The sequence below is a fragment of the Mobula birostris genome, chromosome 12 (assembly GCF_030028105.1).
Source record: "Mobula birostris isolate sMobBir1 chromosome 12, sMobBir1.hap1, whole genome shotgun sequence".
NCBI classification, from domain to species: Eukaryota; Metazoa; Chordata; class Chondrichthyes; order Myliobatiformes; family Myliobatidae; genus Mobula; species Mobula birostris.
In genome coordinates this window covers 55,842,867-55,870,025 of record NC_092381.1, presented here as the reverse complement: position 1 = coordinate 55,870,025, position 27,159 = coordinate 55,842,867, and the positions used below count along the sequence as shown (strand labels likewise).

Below are 27,159 nucleotides of genomic sequence, written 5' to 3'. Positions count from 1 at the left end.
TCAGTTCTTCCAGCAGTTTATTTTTTGCTCCAGATTAGAGCATCTGCAGTCTCTCAAGTGTCCATTGTCAGTACATGTTTTATATAGTGTTATATAGTACATGTTTGATATAGTGTTATCAGTGGCACTTCTTTATGGATGACAAGTCTGTGAATAGGTTTTTGAGAGATTCCAGAAAAGATAATATAGAAAGAAAAACCATTGTTAAGGATGTATTAGTTGTGAATTGATGACTTAGAAACAAGTCAAATGAAGGCAATAACACTGTGCTGGCACTAGACGTGTGATATTGGAGAAGGATATTGTGGTAACTGTAAGAAGTTGAAGAGGCTTTGCGGAGAGAAAATAAACATAGTGTCAGGAGACAGAGATAAGTGAATAGGGAAACTTGTGGAAACAATTTCAACATGGAGTTGTGTGGAAAATGGAAACAGAAGTGGTGGTGTGGTAGCATAGTGGTTAGCACAGTGCTTTGCAGTACAGGGACCCTGTTTCAATTCCTGCCGCTGCTTGTAAGGAGTTTGTATGTTCTCCCTGTGGGTTTCCTCAGGGTGCTCTGGTTTCCTCCCACAGTCCAAAGACATACCGGTTGTTAGGTTGATTAGTCATGGTAAATTGTCCATGATTAGGCTGGGATTAAATCAGGAGATTGCTGGGCGGCGTAGCTCAAGGGACCAGAAGAGGACATATCCGCTTGATATCTCAATAAATAGATAAAAATTTTAAAAAGATTTTGGTAGGCAACAATATGACCCTGAACTGTGGAATGAAAAGGGGGGATTAGATATTGGCAGTATTTTGCAAGAACAGAAAGGTTGAGGATTTTTGAGGAGGAGGAGAGATGTGAATTGCTTTGGTAGGGAGATGGCCAGTGCCTTAGCAGAAAGAACTAGATGACAATGAGGAGGGAGGAGAAGATGGCAGTGTGACGCAGCGCACACAGCTGTTCCAAATGACATCGTATGTGTTAACTAGGGGGGGCGTGCACAACCCGGATTTGATGGAGACAGCTGTGAGAAGCATGGAGGAACACCTGGAGAAACTTCTGAAATGCCCGTTTCACTGCCGCTGCTACTGTGCGATCGAGAATCTCTGGAGGGGAAGGCCCCAGATCCTCTGCTTTGCCTATTGACTTGCTGAGGCTGAGGTCGAAGCGCTTGGCAGAGGTGGTGCTTGGTGCTCAGTGTCAGAGAGCTAGTCGGAGGCTCGGCGTTTTCGGACGGACTCGGAGTTGGACTGTGGTCGGATGCTTCCAGGATGCTGCATCGGCAAGTTTGCGGCACTGGAGGTTCACCGTCTGCGTGAGATGGTGGTACTTCCGAGAGACTTTGAGATTTTTACTGTGCCCATGGTCTGTTCTTATCAAATTACGGTATTGTTTTGCATTGTTGTAACTATATAATTATGTGGTTTTTGTCAGTTTTTAAGTCGGTTTGTGATGTGTTTCTGTGATATCATTCTGGAAAAACATTGTATCATTTCTTAATGCATGCATTGCTAAATGACAATAGAAGAGGACTGCATGTCCTCATAATCTAATCTAAAAAATCTCAGTCAATCAGCTCTCCATAGGGAACAAGGAAAATGTAGGAAGACCCATACACCCAAATCCTGGTGTAGCAGTTCCAAAGGGGTACATGGTTTTATGGCTAAGCATTGAGGAATAAAAAGGAGGAGCTGATATTCTTTGAGAGAATTATATGGAAGGAAAACGAGAACACTTAAAAGCGAGGAATTGCTCATTAGACTCGTCTTTTGCCTGGAATGTAAATTGACATATTGGAGGAAACACTGCAATAACTTTTGCTCATAACGTGGGTTTAGCAAAAGCATTTTCCTTGTAAGGCTTTAAGTCTGAATCAATTTTGAAGCATGTCACTATAAGCATTGTAGAGAAATGTGAATTCTCTATGACTGATATTAATACTTAATCGCCGCTAGGGAGGATTATATATTTTGTAATTACTAAAATCTCTCATCTATTCATAACCATCTGTATCAGAGAACTGTTGGAGATGGCTTTAATGTTACAAACAGGATAATGGATCCTGTGCAGCAAATATGCTGCGCTGTGGACAAAAGGCAATGGCTGAGATATTCTAGTGAATTCTTCTGTTGACCATCCCAAAGAACTAAGTCATACATGTAACAATATCAAGAAAAAGAAATGATACAGATCCTAGCATTTCCAGTCCTTTTTGTTTCCGTAACACAAACATATTTTGATAAGTTTTGGCATCTACGTGAGAGTTTGCTTTTTTAAAATTGTATATGATTGAGACAGAAGAATAAATATGAACTATACAGTATTTATATCTACAGCAATCCACAAAGGTCCAAGGTATACAGGTCTTTTTGAAGCATTCCTTATTTCATCCCCACTCATGTTCTTTCCTCCACCTCTTTTCCCAGTACATTGATGTCTGTGTCAAATGGCGTTAGTAGTGTTAAGGTTTTGGAATAAAAATCAAGTTAATGTCAGCACTTTCAAAGCCGCAAAATCAAAATCCTCATATATAAAAAGGTTTAAGTATTTTGCTTTTCTCAGTTGGTCTGCAACCAGCATTTGTTCGAGCATATGTTTTACTGTTGAAAAATCTGCATTTAAATTATGAATTATAGAAACACACACAGTAAACAGTCAACGTTTCAGGCCGAGACCCTTCAGCAGGATTGGTGAAGGGACCCAGATCAGAATCACGTTTATCACTACTCACATATGTTATGAAATTTGGGTTTTTCTGTGTGGCAGCAGTACAGTGCAATACATAAAATTACTATGTACTGTGCAAAAGTCTTAGACACTCTAGCTATATATGTATATGTGACTAAGCCTTTTGCACAGTACTGTATAAGATATTTTTTTCTTTTTGTATTTGCACAACGTGTTGTCTTTTGCACAATGTTTGTTCATCGTTATTTGTAGTTTTTCATTGATTCTATTTTGTTTCTTTGTGAATGCCTGCAAGATATGAATCTCAGGGTTATATATGGTGACATATATGTACTTTGACAATAAATTTACATTACTTTGACTAATATTGGATGTGGGTTGAACATTTGCAGCAGAACATTGTTATTTTCTATTTAATATTGGAACCTGGTAAAGCTGATACCTGGAAAATAATACGTCAGTAGACAAGATGGAGTGGATACCTACCTAATGGTAGTTTTTATGTAATATGTCAGTCTGACTCTTCTTTATCCATCTTCACCCTACCCATCCTCCATCAAATGAGGAAGAATTTTTTTATATAATATTCCTTCATGAGGTGTGGTTGCTGCTAGCAAAGACGGAGTATAATTGCCATCCCTGTATTTCCTGGGAAATAATGCTGAGCTGCCTTCTTGAACCACTGCAGTTTGAGGTAAAGGTACTCTCACAGTGATGCCAGGTGGAAAGTTCCTGAATTTTGATGCAGCAGTGATGTAAAGTTTGCGATATAGTTCCAAATCTGATTTCAATGTCATTTGAAGAGGAAATTTTCCAATATGCCTGTAGCCCTTGTCCGTTTTTCAGGGCAGACACAGTGAATCTGAGAAGATTTTTGAAAATTCCTTGCAAGTTGCGTTTGTAAATTCAGATGCCAAAATGCATCAGTGGGACTGAATTTTTGGGTTGGTGAATATGGTGACAATCACACAGGCTGCTAGGAGGTATTGAGCTTCCTGAGTGTAACGGAACTGCACTTGTCCAGGCAACTGAGAATACCCCGCCAAACTTCAGACTTGTGGCTTGTAGAATCTGGAAAGATTTAGATTATGAGGACACTCAGTCCTCGTTTGTTGTCATTTAGAAATGCATGCATTAAAAAATGATACAATGTTCCTCCAGTGATATCACAAAAAAACAGGACAAACCAAAGACTAACACTGACAAAACCACATAATTATAACATATAGTTACAGCAGTGCAAAACAATACCATAATTTGATGAAGAACAGAACATGGGCACGGTAAAAAAAATTCTCAAGTCCCGATCGACTCCGATATCCCTGATAGCAGGCGGAAAAAAGGGAGAAACTCCCCTGCCATAAGACTCCAGGCACCGACAACTTCCCGTGCATTGGAAGCACCCGACAACAGCCGACACTGAGTCCGTCCGAAAACTTCGAGCTTCCGACCAGCCCTTTCAATACAGCCTCCCGAGCGCCATCCTCTGCCAAGCGCCTTCGACCTCGTCCTGGCCGCCGAAACAAGCAAAGTCGAGGATTTGGAGGCCTTCTCCTCCAGAGATTCCGTCCCACACAGTAGCAGTAGCAGCGGCAGCAAAGCGGGCATTTCAGAAGTTTCTCCAGATGTTCCTCTGTGCTTTCACGTCTGTCTCCATCAAATCAGAATTGTGCACGGTACCTACTTAACAAATACAGATATCATTCCTGGAGCGGCCGTGCGCGCTGCGTCGCGCTGCCATCTTCTCCTCAATTTAATGAATTGTTTTCTACTGAGTACCCATCCATGTGGCAATATTATTGTGGCTAGCCTTGTTATGAACCTGATACACTTAAAAAAAAAGGGGATATAGGAATAACACCTTAGTTCAAACTTGAGCTCAATGGATTTAAAAACAGTTTTTAGACAGGTTAACATATTATCAGATTCACATGAAACAGAGAGCAAGGATAATGCAAAGAACAAAATATCAGGATCTGGCTAGTGGCATTCCACAGGAATCTATGCTGCAGCCACAATGATTTGTAATATTGAATAGCAGCTAGGTTGAGCTACAGAATGTTCCATGTCAAATTTTGGGATGACCTGGGGATAGCTGGCACCATAGCAGGGGAGATAAAAGCACAAAATTACAAGTTAATAATTAAACAACAAGCAAATGGATTTCAACATGACAAAATACAAGATCACCCATGTTTGATCTAAAGGGAATAGAACAGAGTACTTTCTAAATAATGACAAGCAAGAGTCTTCTTTGTGTTCCTTTTCTCAGTTCTAGGCAGTGCACCTTAGGAAAGTTAAATTGGCATTAGCAGGTACATGCTGTATGCTCATTGGAATGATACTAAATTTTGTAGAGAGAAATTCAATCACTCAAGGACGTAGCACCTAAAATCTGGAATGTTTGAAACAATAGTATTTTAAAGCCCCCAAGTTATTAATGGAACCTGAATGGGAAAGTTTTTGTCCAGTATTTGAGGAGTCATAATCTAAGGAGGGTTCATAATCTAACACTTGGAATCTGCAGTTCAGGAATGAAATAGGAAAGCTGTTACCTGAAAATGGTTGTAGGGAAAATACTAGAATTTATCATTAACAAATTGGTAACAACATACATAGAAAGTAATAATGGTGTTGATGAAAAAGACATGTTTGACAAATCTGTTTTTTTGATATTGTAACCAGTGAAAGCAATGGATGGGGTTTATTTGAACTTTCAGAAGATCTTCAATAAAATGGCACACAAGAGATTATGAAACAATTAGATGCGTGAGATTAAGGATAATGTGCTGACATGGATTCAAAACTGAAAGCAGAGAGAAAGATCAAATGGATAATTTTTGGGCTGGATGGCTATGCCTGGTAAGATGCAACAGGGAACCAAGGCTGCAACTGTTCCTGGTCTATATTAGTAATCAAGATACATTTGCTGACGACGTGTGGTTGTATGGGTTTTGAGAAGAATATAAGTTAAGTGAATGGACATAGATATGGCAGATGGAATTTAATATGGAAGAACTGGAGATAGGGCACTTTGGTAGAAAACAGAAAATCAGAGTATTTTATAAATGGAGAGAGATTAAAGAGTGTTCATTTTCACTGGGCCATGTGCATCTTTGTGTGCAAATCACTGAAAGTTAATATGTAGGTACACCAAGCAATTAAGGAATCAAGTGGTATATTGGTCTTCCGTGCAAGAGGATCTGAGTACAAGAGTTAAGAGGTTTTGGAAAATCAAAAATAAATGCAGATGCTGGAAATTAGAAATTTGGAAAACAAAAGCAGATGTTGATGAAAACACTCAGCTGATCATGAAGCAACTGTGGAAAGAAAAATAGAGTTTATACTTTAGGTCAAAAAGCCATTCAACACAATGTTAGACCCTTTATCAAAGGAAGTCTTACTGGAATTATACAGGGGCCTGGGGCAAACAGAACATTGTAGGCAGACCCTCACGTGGTCTCCCTGCCTCAGGATGGATGTATTTTTGATAGAGGGCGTGAAATAATGCTTCATCCAATTGATTTCTAGGATGGGATTTTTTTGGTTCATGAGATTAAGCACACTAGGCCTATAATGTCTTGCATTTTGAGGAACAGGAGATGAATTCATTGAAGCATACAAGTTTCTTAGAGGAGTTGACAAGGTAGATTCAGGGGTAACTTTTTCCCTCGTAGGTCTGTCTAAAACCAGAAATCTAAATGGTTGGTCATGTAGAATTCAAGTGAGAAGAAATTTCTTCACTTAGAGGACAGTAAATCTTTGGAATTCTCTACCCAAGAGATGGGTGGATGCTCAGTGGCCGAGTATATTTAAGAGACCAGTTGATAGATATTTGGATATTAAAGGAATTGAGACGACAGGAAAGTGGAGCTAAGGAAATTATCCATAATCCATAATCTAATTGAATAGTGGAGCAAACATGAGGGACCAGTCAACCTTTTCCTGCTGCTCTTTCTTGTGTTCTTACATGAGCCATAAGATGAACAAGTGGAGTGAGTAATTTATGGAGATATATGCTCAGGAGACTCTTGCTTTGTTTTTCAGCTTGATGTCTGGACTGGCTGCTTTAGATGCAAAAGCTTCAAGTCGATTGGGTCTCATCACAATTGCCTACTATCTTTGGACCACCTTTGTGGCTGTTGTTATTGGAATAATGATGGTGTCCATCATCCATCCTGGCGGTGCAGCCCAGAAGGAGAACACTGATGACAGTGGAAAGCCAATCATGAGCTCTGCTGATGCCTTGTTGGATCTGATACGGTACGTGGAGCATTGTCTCAGATTTCAGTGTTTTCTTAAAACATATGGCCCATTGTGCCAATGCTGGCTCTCAGAACAATTCCATCGATTACATTCCCTACTTGTTTACCCCTTCTCTCCTAAACGCCCCTCAACTTCACCCTGATTCTTTGTCACCCACCACTACCGCGGACAATTTACAGTGGCCAGTTAATCTACAAACCATGAATGTGGGAGAAGATTGGTGCATCTGTTCCTAGTGAAATATGAAACCACCACACAGACAATCTCTGAGACCAGGAAAAAAAAACCATGGAGTTCTGAGACACCCATATAATGCTTTAGTTCTTCTTTTCATTGAAGAAATTGTACATTTGCCAAGTTATTTACACGTGCATTTTACTCTATAAGTTGTGAAGGTTTTCAACACAATGCCACAAAGCTGACCTTTATCATAATAAATATATTAGTCTTTTATAGGTTTCTGTGTATCTACAATAGTTCAATGGTAATTTCTCCTGCAGATGCAGTGCCAGAATTAAATAATATGGTTCTTTTTAATTTAAATGATGTAATGTGCCATTCAAGATGGTGTTAGCGATATATGGTGACGTTTTTCAAGCAGCTCACAAAACTACTAGATATACTTCTCCTGGACTATGATCACTGCAATCCACAGCCCTGTAGTTTCCCTTTAAGAAGTGTGCTTTTGAACTGTCTAAGTGAGCTAACAATTTTACAATCTCCTGGAAGGATTCAGTGAACTTGACTCTCAAGAATGCAGGTACGGTCATTAACAAAGCAACCATCGCCATGGTGACTGAGTGGGGCACATCAGACTTCAGGCCAGATGAAGGCATCAAGGCCTGAGAACAGAAAATGAACAGATGTTTAGCTCCACTAGTCTGCGCCAATTAAAGAGCCGAGCTAGATTAAAGCATCAAGGTTTGAGAGCGGAAATGGCCCAAGAGCGGAAAACAAATCAATATCCAGCCTCCATTAAAGCATCAAGCCAGATTAAAGTGTCGGGGAACAAGAAAGGTAAAAAAAGCAGTGTTCTTCACCATGCCAGCCAAGATCCCTCAACCTTAGCCCGTCCCATCTGCCTGCATTGACCTGAATCCCTCTCTTCTTGCAGGAGGTACAGGAGCCTTGGGTCCCACACTGCCAGGTTCATGAGCAGGTGTTGCCCTGCAGTCAACAGGCTCCTGGACAGGCTTCACTCTCCTCAGCGCTGAACTGACTCTGCCGCTATGCGCTCACTTTCGGGAATCTGCAGTTCATGTTCTATGTGTTATTTTGTTTACATTTTTTATTGTTCTTTTTTTCACACAGATGTTTGTCGGTCTTTGCTGTGTGTAGTTATTCGCTGATTCTATTGTGTTTCTTTGTGAATGCCTGCAAGAAGATGAATCTGAAGGTTGTATATGATAGACGTACTTTGATAATCAATGGACATTTGTAACTTTGAATTTTTAATGAATTAATTTATCTTTGTGCCTTCCCTGTCAAATCTAAATTTGTCCACTGAGTGGTGCAATTGCGCTCCCCTGGAGGAATTAGATTAGATTAGATTTAATTTTATTGTCATTATGCCGTGTACAGATACAAAGCCAGTGAAATGCAATTAGCATCTAACCAGAAGGGCAAAAGAATAGTGTTATTTACAAAATAACTGCGAATAAAAAGTAAGTGCTACAGCATACAAATATATAAGTACTGAGACAGTACAATATGGGTGCAATACTGTTTAGCGCTGTGATGTGAGGTTCAGCAGGGTCACAGCCACAGGGAAGAAACTCTTCCTGAGCCTGCTGGTGCAGGAGCGGAGGCTCCTGTAGCACCTACCGGATGGAGGAGAGTAAAAAGCCCATGGTTAGGGTGAGATGCATCCTTGATAATGCTTTTTGCCCTGCCCAGGCAGCGTTTATGGTGGATGTTCTCAATGGTGGGCAATTGGGTGCCGATAATCCTCTGGGCAGTTTTCACCAGCCGCTGGAGTGCTTTGCGGTCCGATACGGGATAATTGCCATACCACACTGAGATGCAGTTGGTGAGTATGCTCTCAATGGTATAGCGGTAAAAGTCTGTCAGTATCCTGGGACAGAGGTGAGCTTTCTTGATGCTCCGCAGGAAATAAAGGCGCTGTTGCGCCTTTTTGATGAGGATGGAGGAGTTCAGGGACCAGGTGAGATCATCGGAAATGTGGAGACCAAGGAATTTGAAGCTTGATACATGCTCCGCTACAGCTCCGTTGATGTAGATGGGGACATGAATGTGGCTGCTAGCATGCCTGAAGTCCACAATGATCTCCCTAGTCTTCTGGGTGCTAAGGGCCAAGTTGTTGTCGGCACATCACGTGACCAGATGCTGGACCTCATCCCTGTAGGCTGTCTCGTCACCCCCTCTGATCAGGTCAACCACCGTGGTGTTGTCTGCGAACTTGATTATGGAGATAGAACCATGTACAGGAATGCAGTCATAGGTGAAAAGGGAGTACAGAAGAGGGCTCAACACACAACCTTGAGGCACTCCGGTGTTCAGGGTGAGAGCGGAGGAGGAGAGGTTGTCTAACTTAACTGATTGGGGTCTGTTAGTCAGAAAGTCCAAGGTCCAATGTGTTGATGAAGATAAAGTTATCAAGTCTACTGAGGGTAACTGCTCCATATGTGCTGGCATTGAGACATATAAAACAGCAAGATCTGAATCACGAGAGATTCTACGGATGCTGGAAATCCAGAGCAACACACAAAAAATGTTAGAGGAACCCAGAAGGTCAGGCAGTAACTATGGAAATGAATGAACAGTCATGTTTCAGGCCAAGATCCTTCATCAGGACAAGGAAGATCTTAATTCCTGACCTAAATTATTCCAATTATTCTCACCTGGATTATCATATGATGCAATATAGTAGACTAAAGCAATGAATCTTTAATAAAGGATTAATATAAAGAATCTTTAATATAATTGTTGGACAGAAAATTGAAAATTCAAATACCTTACTATTCTCTCGACTTGTGTTATTCTTTAAGATTTTGTGGGTAGTGTGAAAGTGTGGTGAATAATCATATCTTTCAAGTATTTCTCAACCTTATTGTAAGACAGTTAATGTAATTTTATTCAAACTTAGATATAAATTTAACTTAGTTAAATTAGCAAACCATCATTTGAAGCATTTTGTAAAAAACTGTATATAAGCTGAAAGCGCAAACACAAGGAAATCTGCAGATGCTGGAATTTCAAGTAACACACATAAAAGTTGCTGGTGAACGCAGCAGGCCAGGCAGCATCTCTAGGAAGAGGTACAGACGACGTTTCGGGTCGAGACCCTTCGTCAGGACTAACTGAAAGAAGAGCTAGTAAGAGATTTGAAAGTGGGAGGGGGAGGGAGAGATCCGAAATGATAGGAGAAGACAGGAGGGGGAGGGATGGAGCCAAGAGCTGGACAGTTGATTGGCAAAAGGGATATGAGAGGATCATGGGACAGAAGGCCTTCAAAAGTCCTGATGAAGGGTCTCGGCCCGAAACATCGACTGTACGTCTTCCTAGACATGCATTCTTTATCTCTCTCTCCTTTTTGTTCCCCTCACTATACCCCTTGCCCATCCTCTGGTTTTCCCCCCTCCCCCTTTCTTTCTCCCTAGGCCTCCTGTCCCATGATCCTCTCATATCTCTTTTACCAATCAACTGTCCAGCTCTTGACTCCATCCCTCCCCCTCCTGTCTTCTCCTATCATTTCGGATCTCTCCCTCCCCCTCCCACTTTCAAATCTCTTACTCACTCTTCTTTCAGTTAGTCCTGACGAGGGGTCTCGGCCCGAAACGTCGACTGTACCTCTTCCTAGAGATGCTGCCTGGCCTGCTGCATTCACCAGCAACTTTTATGTGTGGTGCTATAAGCTGAAAGATTAGTTACTAGATCTCTCAGTTAGGCCTATCTATTTTAACCTTTGAAATGTTTTTTTAAGTTTCCAGCTCGAACATTGTACTTCAAAAAGTTAGTTAAATTTGTTCAGGCAAATGGCAACAAACAGATAAAATTATACTCTAGCTATGCTTAAACCAAAAGTAAATTTGAACCTAATCATGTTCTTCACTTTTAATTTTTTAAAATGTCTTACTATGCATAAGTTATGAACTTTTAAAACATATTAATATAACTTACTACTGCTTTGAACTTGTTTTAAATTATATTTTTCTAATTTAATTTTCGATGGGGAAAGCAACTTAAAATCATTGTCAACAATTGGTCTATAAACTACTTTTTGGAGATGATTGGCAGATTTAGGTCATTTTGGGTCAATCTTGATATTTCTCCCAAATAGATTACCAACTCACAATGTCAGCTATTTGAATGAAATAACAGCAATTCATTTACTAATGTGGTCAGACTTCAATGCTGGACTGAATGATGAATGGAACACATACAAAATGCTGGAGGAACTCAACAGGCCAGGCAGCTTCTATGGAAAAAAAGTAAACAGTCGATATTTCAGGCTTCATCAGGACTGATTGTGTTGCTTTGGATTTCCAGAGTCTGCAGATTTTCCCATGTTTCTGAATGATGAATGTTTGATTTCTCAGCTGGCTATAAAGGCTTCATGCAAGATGAGTTGTAGGAGTTTTAACTGAGTTCTTAATAATTTTGCATTAAACACTGCCCATCATGAAAAACAAAATTTAAAGACACCTTAAGAATGGTTTGATGCTAGAAGGAACTTTGCATGCTATATTTGCCCTTTTGGTTTACTATTTGTAATATTATGATTATTTTGTGATTGTGGATTGTATCTTTTTAAAATGATTTAGTAACTATTTACTTTAGTAATGATGTGTTTATCAGCCAAATATATTATCTCCATAGCCAGCCCATTGTAGTTTCCTGACATTCTTTTTTTCCGATGTAGAGGAACAGAAGTATCACGTCTATAGATCCCTCAAAGTTAATTCAACTTCACTTGCCCTGTCTTTGAAATGTTCCCACAGCCAATAGATTCACTTTCAAGAACTCTTCATCTCGTGTTCTCAATATTTATTGCTTATTTATTTATTATTATTATTTCTTTCTTTTTGTATTTGCACAGTTTGTTGTCTTTCACATACTGGTTGAATTTCCAAGCTGGTGCAGTCTGTCATTGATTCTGTTATGGTTATTATTATAAAGATTTATTAAGTATGCCTGCAAGAAAATGAATCTCAGGATTGTATATGGTGACATATATGTACTTTGATAATAAGTTTTTTTTGAACTTTGAAAGTTCCGGCACAGAATTCTTGACCACATGGAGGAACAGAGGTATCTGGGAATCTACGTCTATAGATCCCTCAATGTTGCCACTTGTTGATAGGGTTGTTAAGAAGGGGTATCATTTGTTGGTCTTCACTAGTCTGGGGATTGTGTTCAAGAGCCACAAGGTGATATTGCAGTTTTACAAAACCCTGATTAGACCATGCTTAGAGTATTGTGTTCAGTTCTGGTCACCTCTTTTTAGGAAGGATGTGGAAGTTTTAGGAGAAGTGCAAAGAAGATTTACTAGGGTGCTGCATAGAATAAAGAGTATGTTTATGAGGAAAAGTTGAGCAAGCTCGGGCTTTTCTCTTTGAAGCGAAGGAGGATGAGAGGTGACTTTATAGAGGTGTGCAGGATGATAAGAGGTATTGACAGTGTGTGCAGCCAGCATATTTTTCTCAAGGTGGCAATAGCTAATGTGAGAGGACATAATTTTAAGGTGATTGGAGGAAGGAATGGGGGAATATCAGAAGCAGGTTTTTTTTTACACAGAGCGGGCTAGGTTCATGGAATTCACTATTGGGGTGGTGGTAGAGGCAGGTACTGTAGTGACATTTAAGAAAGGCACATGGATGAAAGAAAAATGGAGGGCTATGTGGGAGAAATGGTCTAGATTGATTTTGGAGTAGATTAAAAGGATGGCACAGTATTATAGGCTGAAGCACTTATACTGTGATGCACTACTCTATGTCCCATGTTACTAAAGTTACCCAGTTATGCTAAATTGAAAATACACACATTGCTGAAGCATGTTAAAAATATTTTTAAAACTTCAGTGACTGAATTCATTGGAACTTATCTACTATTTTGCTGACCATATTTCAAGATCCACATTTATTTGACACTTGTACATCAAAACATATCACAACTAATATTTAGTTTTTATGGACTGCATTGCAATGGCATTGTTATTTTTACAAGTTAACTAAAATCTGAATAATGTAGTCATGAGAGGTGACATCTCAACCTTCTAGTTCTTCTAAATTCTCACTTGCACACCTGAATGAAATTCAAAAAACCCATGGGCATTTAATGGGTGTTATGCCTCTAAATTAAGATGCATATCTTGTCTATTTGAATATTTCTTGGCTAGAAATTTGCTTGCATCGTGCAAGTTGGTGAGGCTGAGGAGGGAAAAATAGGATCAGCCATGATTGAATGACAGAGCAGACTTGATGGGACAAAAGGCCCAACTCTGCCTCTTCATAATTGCCTTCACTGCCAGTCTTGACCACACTTTTTCTGCATATCTCCTTTGAACTGAACCTCTCTCATTTAAATGCATGCCCTCCGGTAGAACATAGAAAAGTGTGACAGAGGAACAGGCCATTTGCCAATAATGTTGTGCTGAACCAGCTAAAAAGCAAATCAAAAACACCCACACATCAATCCCCCTACTTACACCATGTCTGTATCCCTCCATCTTTCTTACATTCATGTGCTTGTCCAAACATCTCTTAAAAGCCTCTAATATATTTACCTCTACTACCATACCAGGCAGTGCATTCCAGACATCCATTATTCTCTGAGTAAAAAACCTAGCCTTCACACCCCCGTTGAAAACTACCCTCTCTAACCTTCAATGCATGCCTTGGAAAACAAAAAACTCTCTGTCCACTCTATCTATGTCTCCCATAACCTTGTAAACCTCTATCAGATCTCTCCTCAGCTTCTGGCGCTCCGGAGAAAACAACTCAAGTTTATCTAGCCTCTTGTGATAGCACATGCCCTCTAAACCAGGAAGCATCCTAGTAAAATTCTACTGCACCCTCTCATCCTTCAAAACCCTTTTTTATAGTTGGGTGACGAGAACTGTACACATACTCCAGATGCAGCCTAACCAGAGTTTTATAAAATTGACTTTTGAACTCAATGCCTCAATTAATGAAAGCAAGCATTCCATAAGCTTCTTAACCACTTTATCAACTTGGGTAGCCACTTTGAAGGAGATATGAACTTGGATCCCAAGATCTCTGTGCAAATCTGATGTATATAAATGACCTGGATGAAAATGTAGATCTTTGCAATCTCCTCCCATTTCTGTTCCTTCGTGAATTCACAATATTAATTGTTTCACCAACTGTAGCCAGGCTTTCAGCAGTTCCAAGCTCCATAATTCATACTGGCTGCATCAGCATCTGGTATGGGGGTGGGGGATGGTGGGAGAGGAACTATACAGGATTGAAGTAAGCGGCAGAAAATTGTAAACTAAGTCATCTCCATCATGGGCACTACCTTCCATAGACTCAAAAAGGCCGCGTCCACCGTTAAGAGCCCCCATCACCCAGGGCATGCCTTCTTTTCATTGCTACTATCAGGAAGAAGGCACACATTCAATGATTCAGGAACAGCTTCTTCCCCTCTGCCATTTGATTTCTGAATGGACAGTGAACCCATGAACACTACCTCACTACTTGTTTATTTCTATTTTTTTGCACCACTAATTTGATTTAACTACACACACACACACACATATACTTAGTGTAATTCACATTTTTTCTCTATTATGTATTGTATTTTACTGCTGCCGCAAAGTTAACAAAATTCACGAAATATGCAGGTGATATTAAACCTGATTCTGATTCTCATCCTGATACCTCTCTCTTCTTCCATTATGATACTGTTAAAAAGTCTTCCTCTTTGAACAAGATTTCGTCAAATGAGCTACAATGTGACTGTGTCAAATTTTATTTGGTAGTCATGAATTAGAGGTGATATCCCTGGTCTGCTTTCGAAACCATTTTGAATCTTTGCTGTTCTGAATTATATGCCTTTATATTTCATGAAACTGGAGAATGATGAATTATGTGTTACAATGCATATTTATCAGAGATCAACCTCCACACTGGACCAGTTAATAAATTGTCCAGTATGGCATTGAGTCATGGGAGGATTTGTGTTTATTTCATGGCCTGGGTTAGTTAGTGGCAATACCAAATTTCCTCAGCCCAGGAAAGGAAGAGGAAAATAGTCCAGGATCTATTTATTATTAGTATTCAGCTGAGCTTAGAGACCTGTTAATTCACCATTTCATAAACAAACAGATCACTGGAATGAAGTTCTGGAGAACGTTTAGAGTATCTAGAAGATGGCTAAGTGTAAATTATAACTTCTAGTATCTCAGAACTGGAGGAATTTTATTGCTGGACATATCAATAAATGGATAATGAATTAATGTTACTCGTTAGTGTAACAACAGTCCTTTTAAAACAATTCTTATGTGTTAGTTAAAAGCAAAATCCAAGGTTAATAATCAGCACAGCCAGAACTGTAATCATTTCAATCTCTAACATATTAAGCTTTAGTATTCGATATAAATTTAAGGCTCAATGGTCAATTCCTAAATAATTAAATATTAGCAATTCTACTATTATTAAATGTATCATTATGTTCATCAAGAGTGAACAAATGACGTACCCTGTCTTGTCTCAACAAATCAGAATGGTCCACTGTTTCATGTGTTACGTACCCCGTAACTGGGTTGCCAAACCAGCAGGAATGGATCACTCAGTTGGAGTCTGGATTACTGGAACTAAGAAAGTTTTATTTAAGAAACAAGCAACACAGTACTCTAATCAAAAGGATAATGAATGCAACAGGTCAGCAATGATAAACACACATGTACACAGAATTAGGATAACAGGATCAATCAAGCTCTATCGTCGTCTAGGGGTAACTGACCAGTTTCAAAGTGACGCAAAGTTCAGTTCAATTGAGTTCAGTTCAGTTCACAGTAACCACTGCCGTGGTGATGGACAGTGGGGGGAAGGAGAGAGAGAGCAAAAACGAATGAATATTCAAACGGCTTCCACACAGACCTTTGATATTCTTCGCAGTCAGCTTTCGGGCGAGCCCTTTGTGATGTCTTCTGAGGTCACCGACTGTGACCCCTCCGTTTCCAGATACGATCGTTTCTCTGCGGTGAACCTGGCACCCAGGCAAGGGCGGACACACACCAGGTTCCTGCCGATCGTACCTTTCCACCCTGTGCGTCTATGGCTTGGTCCCACGATCAGCCCTCCAAAACTCCCACCGATTTGTGGGAGGCGCACCGCTTCCAGGGTCTCGTTACCTCGTGGTGTCGTGTGTGTCTTGCCTTAGTGAACCTGTCCCTTTTTATCCCCCTGCTGGGGTATCGCCTGTCCATCACTTCAAACAGTTCAGGGTTCAAAGGGGAGCCGATCTTGACAGCTCTCCTTCCGTCCCTTCATTAACATCTCCAAATGCTGCTCCATTGTTTTCCTTATCTCTTTTTCTCCTGAAGACAGGTGGCAGACCAACTGCTGATCCCACTGGTGCCAGCACAGGACAGTTAACATCTTAATCTATGTGTACTCTCGTCACACCCCTCACCTTTAAGGATTTTTACTGGGGTAAAAATTACAAACATGAATACGTTATTTGATACACACAAATATACATCTTCATCAGCTACTTGGCTAATACAGCGAATTTTAAGTTGTCAACGCCTGACAGACAGTCAGCAATCACATTTTCTGTTCCTTTTATATGTGTTATTAATAATCCCTTAAACCAGGCTCCAACTTAGCAAACTTCATAGTGGCCGAAAACACTGATGAATTGCGATCAATGTAACCTCTCATTGGGTTTCGTCCCGGACCACAATAACAAGGGTCGTCCCATTCCGACTTAGTTTTCTCTCTCAAGGGCTTAGTAGGAGGGGGAGGGGTAGTAACCGCAGAGTTATTGCAAAACTTCCACAGTACCCCACCATCTCCAAGAGCCTTCTGAGGGCCCTCTTGTCTGTCGGGGTTGGGATGTCAGAGGTAGCCTGCACTGTTGCTTGCATCGCTGCCAGCTGCCCCTGTGTTACCACAATTCCCAGGTAAGTGACCTTCGTGTGGCCGAATTCATTTTTTTCAAGGTTCACTATCAAGCTGGCTTCAGACAGCCGTATTACGTCGCCAATACACACTTCTGTGTTCGTTAGCCTTTTCGTCACTGAATTACTCATTCTATAGGGCTGTTGTTCACTAGGCTGGCCTAGCGTGACAAACACCACCCAACGTCCCAGTTCTTTGCATCGCCTCGGGACAATCAAACACACGTGTGCGAGCCGTTTAATTACTTCTCCTAAAGAGTCGCTTTGTTCGGGGATTAAGGGAGAGACCTTATCAGCAGAGCTGGCCAAAACAATAGCCTTCTCCCATCTGGTTGATACCATTCTCATCTTTTCAAAATGGTTCTTTTTTCTTATCGGGGGACCCTAGCTTCATTGATTTCCGCGCTAATACCGACTAGGTTCGTTAGCATATCAAAAGCCTGTGACCGTCTCAGTTCGCGTCTGCTATAATCAATAACATCCTTCCTCCTGTGCAGCCGGTAAACCTCTTTAATGATTCCACCAACTGTTTCCTCCAGCACCTCAAAATGTCCACCGAGGGGTACCTTGTGGGCCAGGTTAAAAATCTCATTCCCATAACTCTTTTGCACCACCCCCTCATTCCTCATCTGCGGGTACGGTACTTGGTTTCCCTTTTTTCCTTAGCACTTCCTCCTCCACACAATAGCCTACTGGCTCCCTTCTTAACTCTGCGTCAGAGAGAGCTGTCTCCGCCAAAATCATCAGCCCCTCGTCTCACTCCTGTGCCTGCACAAATTCTTTCCTGGCTAATGCTAAGTCTGTCTCAGCTCCCTCACTACCTCTTGTTTCACTACACTCCTTCTTTTCACTTTCTACCTCCTCCTGGTACGTCTCAGCTAAATTTACTTCCGCAGTCCCGGGATGAACCTGTGAGTCCATGGGCGGGGCCTCAATGCTGGCAGGCTGACCTGTCAATCTCACGGCTGGGAACATGATTCCCCCGGCGATGTCATTACCAAGCAAGACTTCCACGCCTTTCATCGGTAATTCGGACCTCACCCCGATCGTGACTAGTCCAGAGACCAAGTTGCTTTGTAGGTGTATCTGGTGCATAGGGACTGCCTCTGTCCCTTCCCCAGTACCCTTGACCTTGACCTCCCCAGTCTGGGTCTCTGAGCTAAACTCTAATACACTCTTCAGTATTAGTGACTGACACGCTCCCGTGTCTCTCCAGATCCGCACTGGAACTGGTTTTAACCCCTCCTTCACTGACACCAATCCGGCCGAGATAAACCTCTCGCGCGCCCTTCCTGAACTTTGGCAGACCTTTCCTCTCCTAGCGGTTCGTTTACCAGCTCGATACAGCCAGTCAAAATCGCCGTTTTTCCTTTTCCCGTCTCCTTCTTTGGGGCAAAGCACCTGGACGCAAAGTGTCCGGCTTTCCCACAATTATAACAGACGACCCCAGGAGACTTCCTACCAGACTGCTCCCGGTCTACCTTATCCTTCTCACTAGTCCCCGGCTTATTTTCTGACTTTTCTGGCGGACTCTCCCCGCCGTCCTGACTACCCTTCTGGTAGCCTTTACTCGGCGAAAACTTCATTTTATGCGTCAACGCATACTCATCCGCTAACTTAGCAGTTGCGGCTAACATGGCTGCCTCTTTCTCATCTAGGTAGGGTCTCATACCCTCAGGGACACAACCTTTAAACTGCTCAATCAGGATCAGCTGTAGCAGTCTGTCATAATCCCCCTCTACCCCCTTCGAGGTGCACCAATGCTCACAATATGTCTGCATCTCACGGGCATACTCTAAATATGTGCGGTCCCACTGCTTCCTCACATTCCACAACCTCTGCCGGTATGCCTCCTGGTCCAACTCATAAATCCTGAGGATGGCCTCTTTCACCACCTCATACCTCTGGGCATCTTTCGTGGACAAAACTGAGTAAGCTTGTTGGGCTTTCCCTTTCAGTACACTCTGAAGCAAAACAGCCCACTTATCCCTCGGCCAGTCCTGACTTGTAGCAACTTTTTCGAAATGGAGAAAGTACCGATCCACATCGGTATCGTCAAATGGGGGAACCAGCCTAACCTCCTGGGTTGCCCTGAACCCTCCACCTTGGTTCGGCATGGGCCCCTGCTCTGCCCTTACCTTTAACTTCTCCAGCTCAAATTCCCTTTCCCTCTGTTTCTCCAACTGCCTCTCTTCTCGCTCCAACTGTCTCTCTCTCTCTCTCTCCTGCTTTTCTAACTCTCTCTCCTGCCTTTCTAACAGTTTCTCTTTCTCCTGCCTTTCTAACTGCTTCTCTTCGTGTTCTAGCTGCCGTACCCAGAACTCGTGCTCGAGTCTCAGTTTTTCAAGCTGCACCTGTACCGCGTCTCCAGCAGGTTTTTCAATAGACACCACCTCCAGCTCCCCTTGGGGAAACACACCTTTAGATACATAGTGCTCTACGATAGCTCTGTGTATCTCCTCTCTCCTCATTGTCGACTTCCCCTTAACAAGATTCAAACATTTGGCCACAGCTGCCAATTCCGCTTTCCTGGCATCCTCTAATGCCTCCAAGGTCGGCACCTTTAGAAATTCCTCAATCTCCATTTCTGCTGTTTGCCTTTTCTTTCTTTCGGGAATTTTAACCCAATCAATTTACCCCGTCCCAAATTTAGCGTTCAAAATCGCAGATGAGCACCCCAATTATGTTACGTACCCCGTAACTGGGTTGCCAAACCAGCAGGAATGGATCACTCAGTTGGAGTCTGGATTACTGGAACTAAGAAAGTTTTATTTAAGAAACAAGTAACACAGTACTCTAATCAAAAGGATAATAAATGCAACAGTTCAGCAATGATAAACACACATGTACACAGAATTAGGATAACAGGATCAATCAAGCTCTATCGTCGTCTAGTGGTAACTGACCAGTTTCAAAGTGACGCAAAGTTCAGTTCAATTGAGTTCAGGTCAGTTCACAGTAATCACTGCCGTGGCGATGGACAGTGGGGGGAAGGAGAGAGAGAGTAAAAACAAATGAATATTCAAACGGCTTCCACACAGACCTTTGATATTCTTCGCAGTCAGCTTTCGGGCGAGCCCTTTGTGATGTCTTCTGAGGTCACCGACTGTGACCCTCTGTTTCCAGATACGATCGTTTCTCTGCGGTGAACCTGGCACCCAGGCAAGGGCGGACACACACCAGGTTCCCGCCAATCGTACCTTTCCATCCTGTGCGTCTATGGCTTGGTCCCACGATCAGCCCTCCAAAACTCCCACCGACTTGTGGGAGGCGCACCGCTTCCAGAGTCTCGTTACCTCTTGGTGTCGTGTGTGTCTTGCCTTAGCGAACCTGTCCCTTTTTATCCCCCTGCTGGGGTATCGCCTGTCCATCACTTCAAACAGTTCAGGGTTCAAAGGGGAGCCGACCTTGACAGCTCTCCTTCTGTCCCTTCATTAACATCTCCAAATGCTGCTCCATTGTTTTCCTTATCTCTTTTTCTCCTGAAGACAGGTGGCAGACCAACTGCTGATCCCACTGGTGCCAGCACAGGACAGTTAACATCTTAATCTATGTGTACTCTCGTCACACATGGAACTCAATTTGCTGAGATTTCCAAGAAATTATGCTGGAGAACTGACTGACCTGGGTGTGAGCCCATTGATTTCCATGAGTGGGAGAGGGCTATGAAGAAAGGGAAGATAAATTGCGTTAAAAATCCAGTTCGGCCTGATGTTTTTAATTATTTATATTCACAACAATTTTAGATTTATAAAACTTTACGGTTAAGAGATTTTTTGCTTAATTTTCAATAGGAGTGGGATATGTCAGGCATTTTTAAATACTCATTGCTTTATTCATTGACAAAATTGGAGCCAGGTGTTGCCCACTGTTAAAGCCACTGGGAGTTTTTGGGCAGATGGACTTACCTAGTGTACAATTGCAGGGGTCCCCAACCTGTTTTGCACCGCGGACCGTTTAATATTGACAATATTCTTGCGGACCGGCCGACCTGGGGTGGGGGGTGATGTTCAAGTAGGGTTAAACTCACCTCAACATGTCTTTTACAGTTAGGGTTGCCAACTTTCTCACTCCCAAATGAGGGACAAAAGTAGCAGTCAAATCCCGGGACACCTTACCCCAAGAAAGACTACCATGACCTTGAAGCCTTGCGGGGCATCTGTGTGCGCATGTGATGTGTGCATGTGCAGACGTGCCGATTTTTTTCCCCCACAAATTGGTTTTGCCTTCATCTTCCCGACTATATTGTACATACATTATTTCTACTTTATATAGGCTGTATATTTATCATATCATTCCTGCTTTTACTATATGTTAGTGTTATTTATTTTCAGTTTTATGTGTTATTTGGTATGATTTGTTAGATTATTTTTTGGGTCTGGGAACGCTCAAAAATTTTTCCCATATAAATTAATGGTAAATGCTTCTTCGCTTCATGCCATTTCGGCACCAAAGGTTTCGTAGGAACGCTCTACCTTAGCAGGGGAAATACGGGACAAGGACGGTCCCATATGGGAGAAACCAATTTAGCCCAATATACGGGATGTCCCGGCAAACACGGGACAGTTGGCAACCCTATGTTTAAGTTCAACAGTGCGTGACAGGGAATGAGGAAAGGTGCAGCTGACTCATATCGTTTCCTCACGGCCCGGTAGCACATGCTCCGTGGCCTGGTACCGGTCTGCGGCTCGGTGGTTGGGGACCGCTGTACTATTGGAACCTCTGTCATTGACCAGACTAAATTGAAGGAACCCAAGATGCTTCAGGCCTGCAAATTAGATCTTCTGCATGTGATGAAAGTAAATTCATGTGTTGCATGACCAGGATCAGTAATTCCAGGGGCTGGCCCAACCAAATTCTCATCAAATTTCAAACCGTGCATATTGGTACTAACATTCTTCATTTGACAACTTTATCTCAGTTTAACGAATTGGTAAAAGCTTTGAATCTTCTATCCCCTGATTTCCCTTGTTATGGTAACTGTTCATTGGGATTTACTTCAACTATAATTGGAACATACTTTATGTTGCAACCACCTACTAACGCTAAGTATCTTTATTTTGGTTTTTTTTGCTCTTAAAAGGAACATGTTCCCATCTAATCTCATTCAAGCTACATTTCAACAGGTGAGTCATTCTGCTATGCAGTTTTCGTTTGTGAAATGTTAGAAAAAACTAGAATGATAATAATTCAAAATGTCAAAGAACAACTCTATAACTGAATGGAATATGAAAGGAAATGATAGTAGATGCTAAAGCATAGATTTGTTAATGGAAGGAAAGTTGAGATGAAACACTTCAAAAGGTTTCCAGATGAGGCTGCTGTTAGAATGCAGGAAATATGGCAGTCAGTTTGTGCATTGCACTCCTCCAGAAGCTGACCTAATCAGGTTATCTGGCTTTAGGGATTTTCTTTGATGAATAACTCTCGGTCTTTGGTCTTCTGTAAAATAGTGCCATAAGATCACGTACTTCCAAGTGAAAGAGTAAATGGGGGAGGACAACGCGAAGCAACACCGTCATTTAAAAGATACCATTTTGTAAGGGGGCAGCACAGGAAAGAGAAACCAGGGGGTTTGATTTTATGAAATACATTGAATACAAAAATAAAGAAGTAATATCAGCCTTTGCAAATTATAGGCTGAGTCTCAGTTGGTATATTATGCACAGTCTGGGCATCATGACTGGGATTTGCAACAACATTTGGATGAAATTAGAGATGCATTGTATCAGATAATGCCCAGGAGTGAGAGAATTATCTTCAAAACAGTGGAGGTTATCAAATGATTTCAAAATTATGGGGTGTTTTGATTGAATGGACATAGAGAAACTATGCCCTCTAAGCAATGCATTGGTAGTTAGATTATAAACCCATCTGTTCCCTCCAAAATTACCAAATGAACTAGAAGGGAAATAAGAAATGTGTTTCGCATAGAGAATTGTTAAGATTGGAAATGCATTGCCTGGTTGTAGGTAGGACCAGGCATGGTGGACCTCTTTATTTAATTACTTAATATCGGCAAAACAGAGTAAGAGAAAGTGAAAAAAACTAAGTGCAATTCTAATCAAGAATAATAAAAAAAAGTCAAGTTAAATGTCAACCAACAGTAATGATCACCCCTAAACTGTCATTGTCTATTAAAGAGTTTACAATGGTTCAGGAGATTCTAATCCAGTCATAAAAGATTCCCCTATATTCGAGGTTCTAGATCTCAGCTGCTTTGCGATGTTGTACCCAAAGTTAATTAGCATGTTAAGGACAAAATGGAAAAAAAAAGTAAATTTGGCTCATTTGAATAAAGTTTCATTTTAAATTGTTGTTCATACTGGAGTCGTTGGACATAAGTAAGTGGTTTTACATGTGGATTTGATTTTAGAGAATTACTCTTGGAGAGAACTGAAATCTTCTTATTTCACAGTATCGAACCAAGATCATCCCAATAGTCATCTCAGTCAAAGTGCCAGGATATGAGGCTGCCAAGAGAATGCCTTTAATCTATGGAATTCAGAGTGATAATGATTCTGAGATAATTCACAACATTTCCTTGGATATCACCCCAGCTCCAGAGATCATTTACCAAACAGGGCCCGGATCAAGTGAGGGGATGAATGTTCTTGGCATTGTTATATTTTCAGCAACAATGGGTAAGCTTGCTGAATACTGTTTTTTCTATTAAATGTGTCAAACAAAACTATTTAGAGTCATAGACAACTACAGCACAGAAACAAGCCTTTTGGCCCATCTAGTCCATGCTGAAACCATTTAAACTGCCTACGCCCAACGAGCTGCACCTGGAGGGTTAAATTTTTATCTTTAAATTTTGATACTATTTCGTCATTGAAATAAAACACCCACAATGAAAAGTCTCTTCTTATCTGTATAAGAAAAATAACAACATATGACTCACAGATACTCTACTGCTCATTGAAGACCTTCACCAATTGCCTACACCCTTTATTGTCAAGGAGAAGTAGGTGAGGAAGCTGTTCAAGAAACAAAATACCAAGACAGCTGCTGGCCCTGACTTTGCCTCCCCTGTTATTCTTAAACACTGCACTATCCAGCTGTTTACAGAATTCACAGACATTTTCAATCAGTCTCTCAAACTACGCACCGTTCCAGAAGATTTCAATAAATCTGCTCTTATTCCATTCCCCAAAACGTCTCTAGACTCAATGACTACAGACCAGTTGCTCTCACATTAATCATAATGAAGAATTTTGAAAGGCTGGTCATGTCATTCCTCAAATCCATAACTCAAAGATGTCTAGATCCACAGCAGTTCATCTACAGAGCCAATAGTCCTGTAGATGATACAGTTAGCATTGGTCTTGGCTTCATACTATAGCATCTTGACTCCCCGATACATAGGTCAGAATTCTCTTTCAGTCCACCCTTCAGTACCATCATCCCTGAGCTTCCGCAAGAGAAATTCTCCAAGCTTAAGATACCGGTACCATTTGCAGGTGGATCACAAACCTCCTCTCTGATAGGAGGCAGTATGCAAGCACACCTCCACATTCCGCTTACTCAGCATTTGTGCACCATAGGGGTGTGTTCTATCCCCTCTCCTATTTGCTCTCTGTACCAATGACTGCGTTTTCAGTGATCCATCAGTTAAACAGATAAAGTCTGCAGCTGACATCACTGCCATTGGACTAATTGCTGGAGGTGACAAATCCAAGTACCATCGAAAGATAAGCAAGCTTGTGTCTAGGTGCAATCACAACAACTTGGAACTGAAAGGTCTCAATACCGTAAAGATGCATATCACCTTCAGGAGAAGTATGTCTCCCCTTCACCCACTCATCACCAACAAGTCTACAGTTCACACCATTGTAACATTCAGGTTCCTGGATATCATGTGGGAGAACCATACCTCCTTCATTAACAGAAAAGCTCAGGAGAGGGTGCACTTCTTGCGGCAGATGGTACATTTCCATCTTCCCAAGAACATTCTGGTGCAATTCTGCACTGCCATCATTGAGAGCATCCTCACATTAGCCAGTGGCCGCAGTTTACCCTCACTGCAGGACTTGGATGTGCCCAGGACAAAGAAGTAGACAGGAAAAGTCATTGCAGACACTACGCACCCAGCAAGCCGCCATTCCAAAGCTCCCTTCTGGAAAGTGCTTTAGGGCTACTAAAGGAAAAACTTCATGCCGTCCTTTTCCTTCAGCCATTTAACCTGATCAACCATTCCGGTAGCCGTCACTGCACTGCACTGTAGACATTTTCAACTACTTCTCATAATGTTGTTCACGTTGTAAGTACATGCTGGTATTTATGTATTTTTGCATAGTTTATTCTGTATCTTTTCTTTTACCTCCAACTTCATTTTTTATTCATTACAAATGTTGAATGTTGTTTTCTGTTGCATGTCTTATGCTGATCAACACACCACAGCATATTCTTAATACTTGTTTACACCATACACTGGGGTGCTCTCTTCTGTTACCTGATGAGTTAACCGTAACCTTTGACCAGGCGCAAACGTTGTCAGGTGGTGCCCAGCCTCCATAAAGTGTTTCAACCCTTAACCACTGCACTCCCCAGTTGGTGGGTCAGCAGTGGTGGCCAAGTCACTGTCCATCTGCTCCTGACTTCCAGCTCACTCCTCTCGCCTGCTCCACTTCCAGCAGGAGGCTCTTTCTGCTTCGTCCCCCATCCTGGGAGCTGCTTGGCTCTTGCTCTTTTCATCAAGACCCAGCGCAGACAGCAAACCTCCATGCTGGCCTTGCCGGGAACCCTCTACAGCCAATCACTATGGGGAATAGCCACATCTGACATCCTTTGTCCTTGCACTCCGGGACTAAGGACTGGTACTTCGGGGACTTCCTCTCCTGAGCCTCCTCACATCATTCCTCCTGTGGTACTGTGAGCTCCACCAGGATGATTTTCTTCTCTTCGGTGGATCACAGTATGATGTCTGGTCAAAGTGTGGTTTGTACCACATCTGGGAACTGCAGCTTCCTCCCCACTTTGACCCTCATCTCCCATGATTTGGCAGTTTGCAGCAGATTGGATTTAGGCCTCTTTGATACGACTGGCGAGGCCTTCTCCTTGATGAAAATGACTGCCCTGTCTGTCTCTGCCAGTTGGTCTCTTTTTACTCCTTTCCTACTTCAGTGTGTCAGCAAGGGACAGCAGGACCTTGTCGTGGCGCCACCTATACCGTCCTTGTGTTAAATCTGTTTTGCATCCTGACAGTATGTGTGCCAGTGAACCACAAAGCTTGCAGGTTGGGTCTTCTCTCAGCCCCATGTGTGCAGCTGTGATGGTATAAGGAGAGTGTCATACATGGACCATAGGAAGAAAGAAATGTGGAAGGGCTCCAGCCTCCAAAGCTCTGCCCAAGTGATCTTGTTCTTGGGAAGATCCCATTTCATCCAGGCACCCTGTGACCCCAATTCCACTGGCTTCAATACTCACCTTTCATCCTTGCAGTTCTGTACCTCTGCCTGGATCATGTCACGCCTATCTCTTACACTTGCACTCCCCCATCATTGGAAGTGTGCAGAGCCGAGGCCTTGCCGTTGCCGGTGATGTCTCTCAACTGCAGGGAGCTCACTGCCTGATCTATCGCCGAGTTAGCAGCCCGCTTTCAAGTTGTGACTCCTGCTTGGTTTATTAGCTTGTCATCAGAGCCCTTCGGTGTTAACACAACCGTACACTTTGCCAACTTGAACTCCTCCACTATCGATGACAACAGGACCTGTAGTTGGTGTGATCTTATGTACAGCCCCACTGAAGAAAAACATGGGGAGATCCCCAGTCACCTCCGCAGGTGCTTGTTGACTTTCCTCTTGATGCCTTCTACAGTGGTAGTGGGGAACGCGTGCACCATGAAACGCCAGAGCAGCCTTAGTAGAAGACCATGTTGGTTACAGCCATGTCTTAAATTTACCAGGGATTCCGGTTTTGTTCATCTTCTGTGGTTACTGTGTTGTCATCCATGAACCCCCATATTGCAGGTTGTCGGATGCTGGGCTCCAACACAGGACCTCGGGTTACGTTTGCCGATGCTGATAAGAGGAGGTTCATACCAATGACAAACAGGATGGGAGAGATGGTACAGCCAGTTGGAATCCCTTTTTGGAGGTCTTGTCAC

General features: G+C 42.1%; 1 protein-coding gene across 1 annotated transcript in view; it reads left to right on the top strand.

Annotated features, from left to right (window-relative positions):
• Positions 1-27,159, top strand: part of LOC140205931 (excitatory amino acid transporter 5-like) — a 67,422-nt gene that overhangs the window by 19,794 nt on the left and 20,469 nt on the right. The window contains exons 3-5 of the mRNA XM_072273827.1: positions 6,722-6,937; positions 22,132-22,174; positions 23,467-23,692. Of these exons, the coding sequence (XP_072129928.1) occupies positions 6,722-6,937; positions 22,132-22,174; positions 23,467-23,692 (485 nt within the window). The remainder of the gene's footprint in view (positions 1-6,721; positions 6,938-22,131; positions 22,175-23,466; positions 23,693-27,159) is intronic.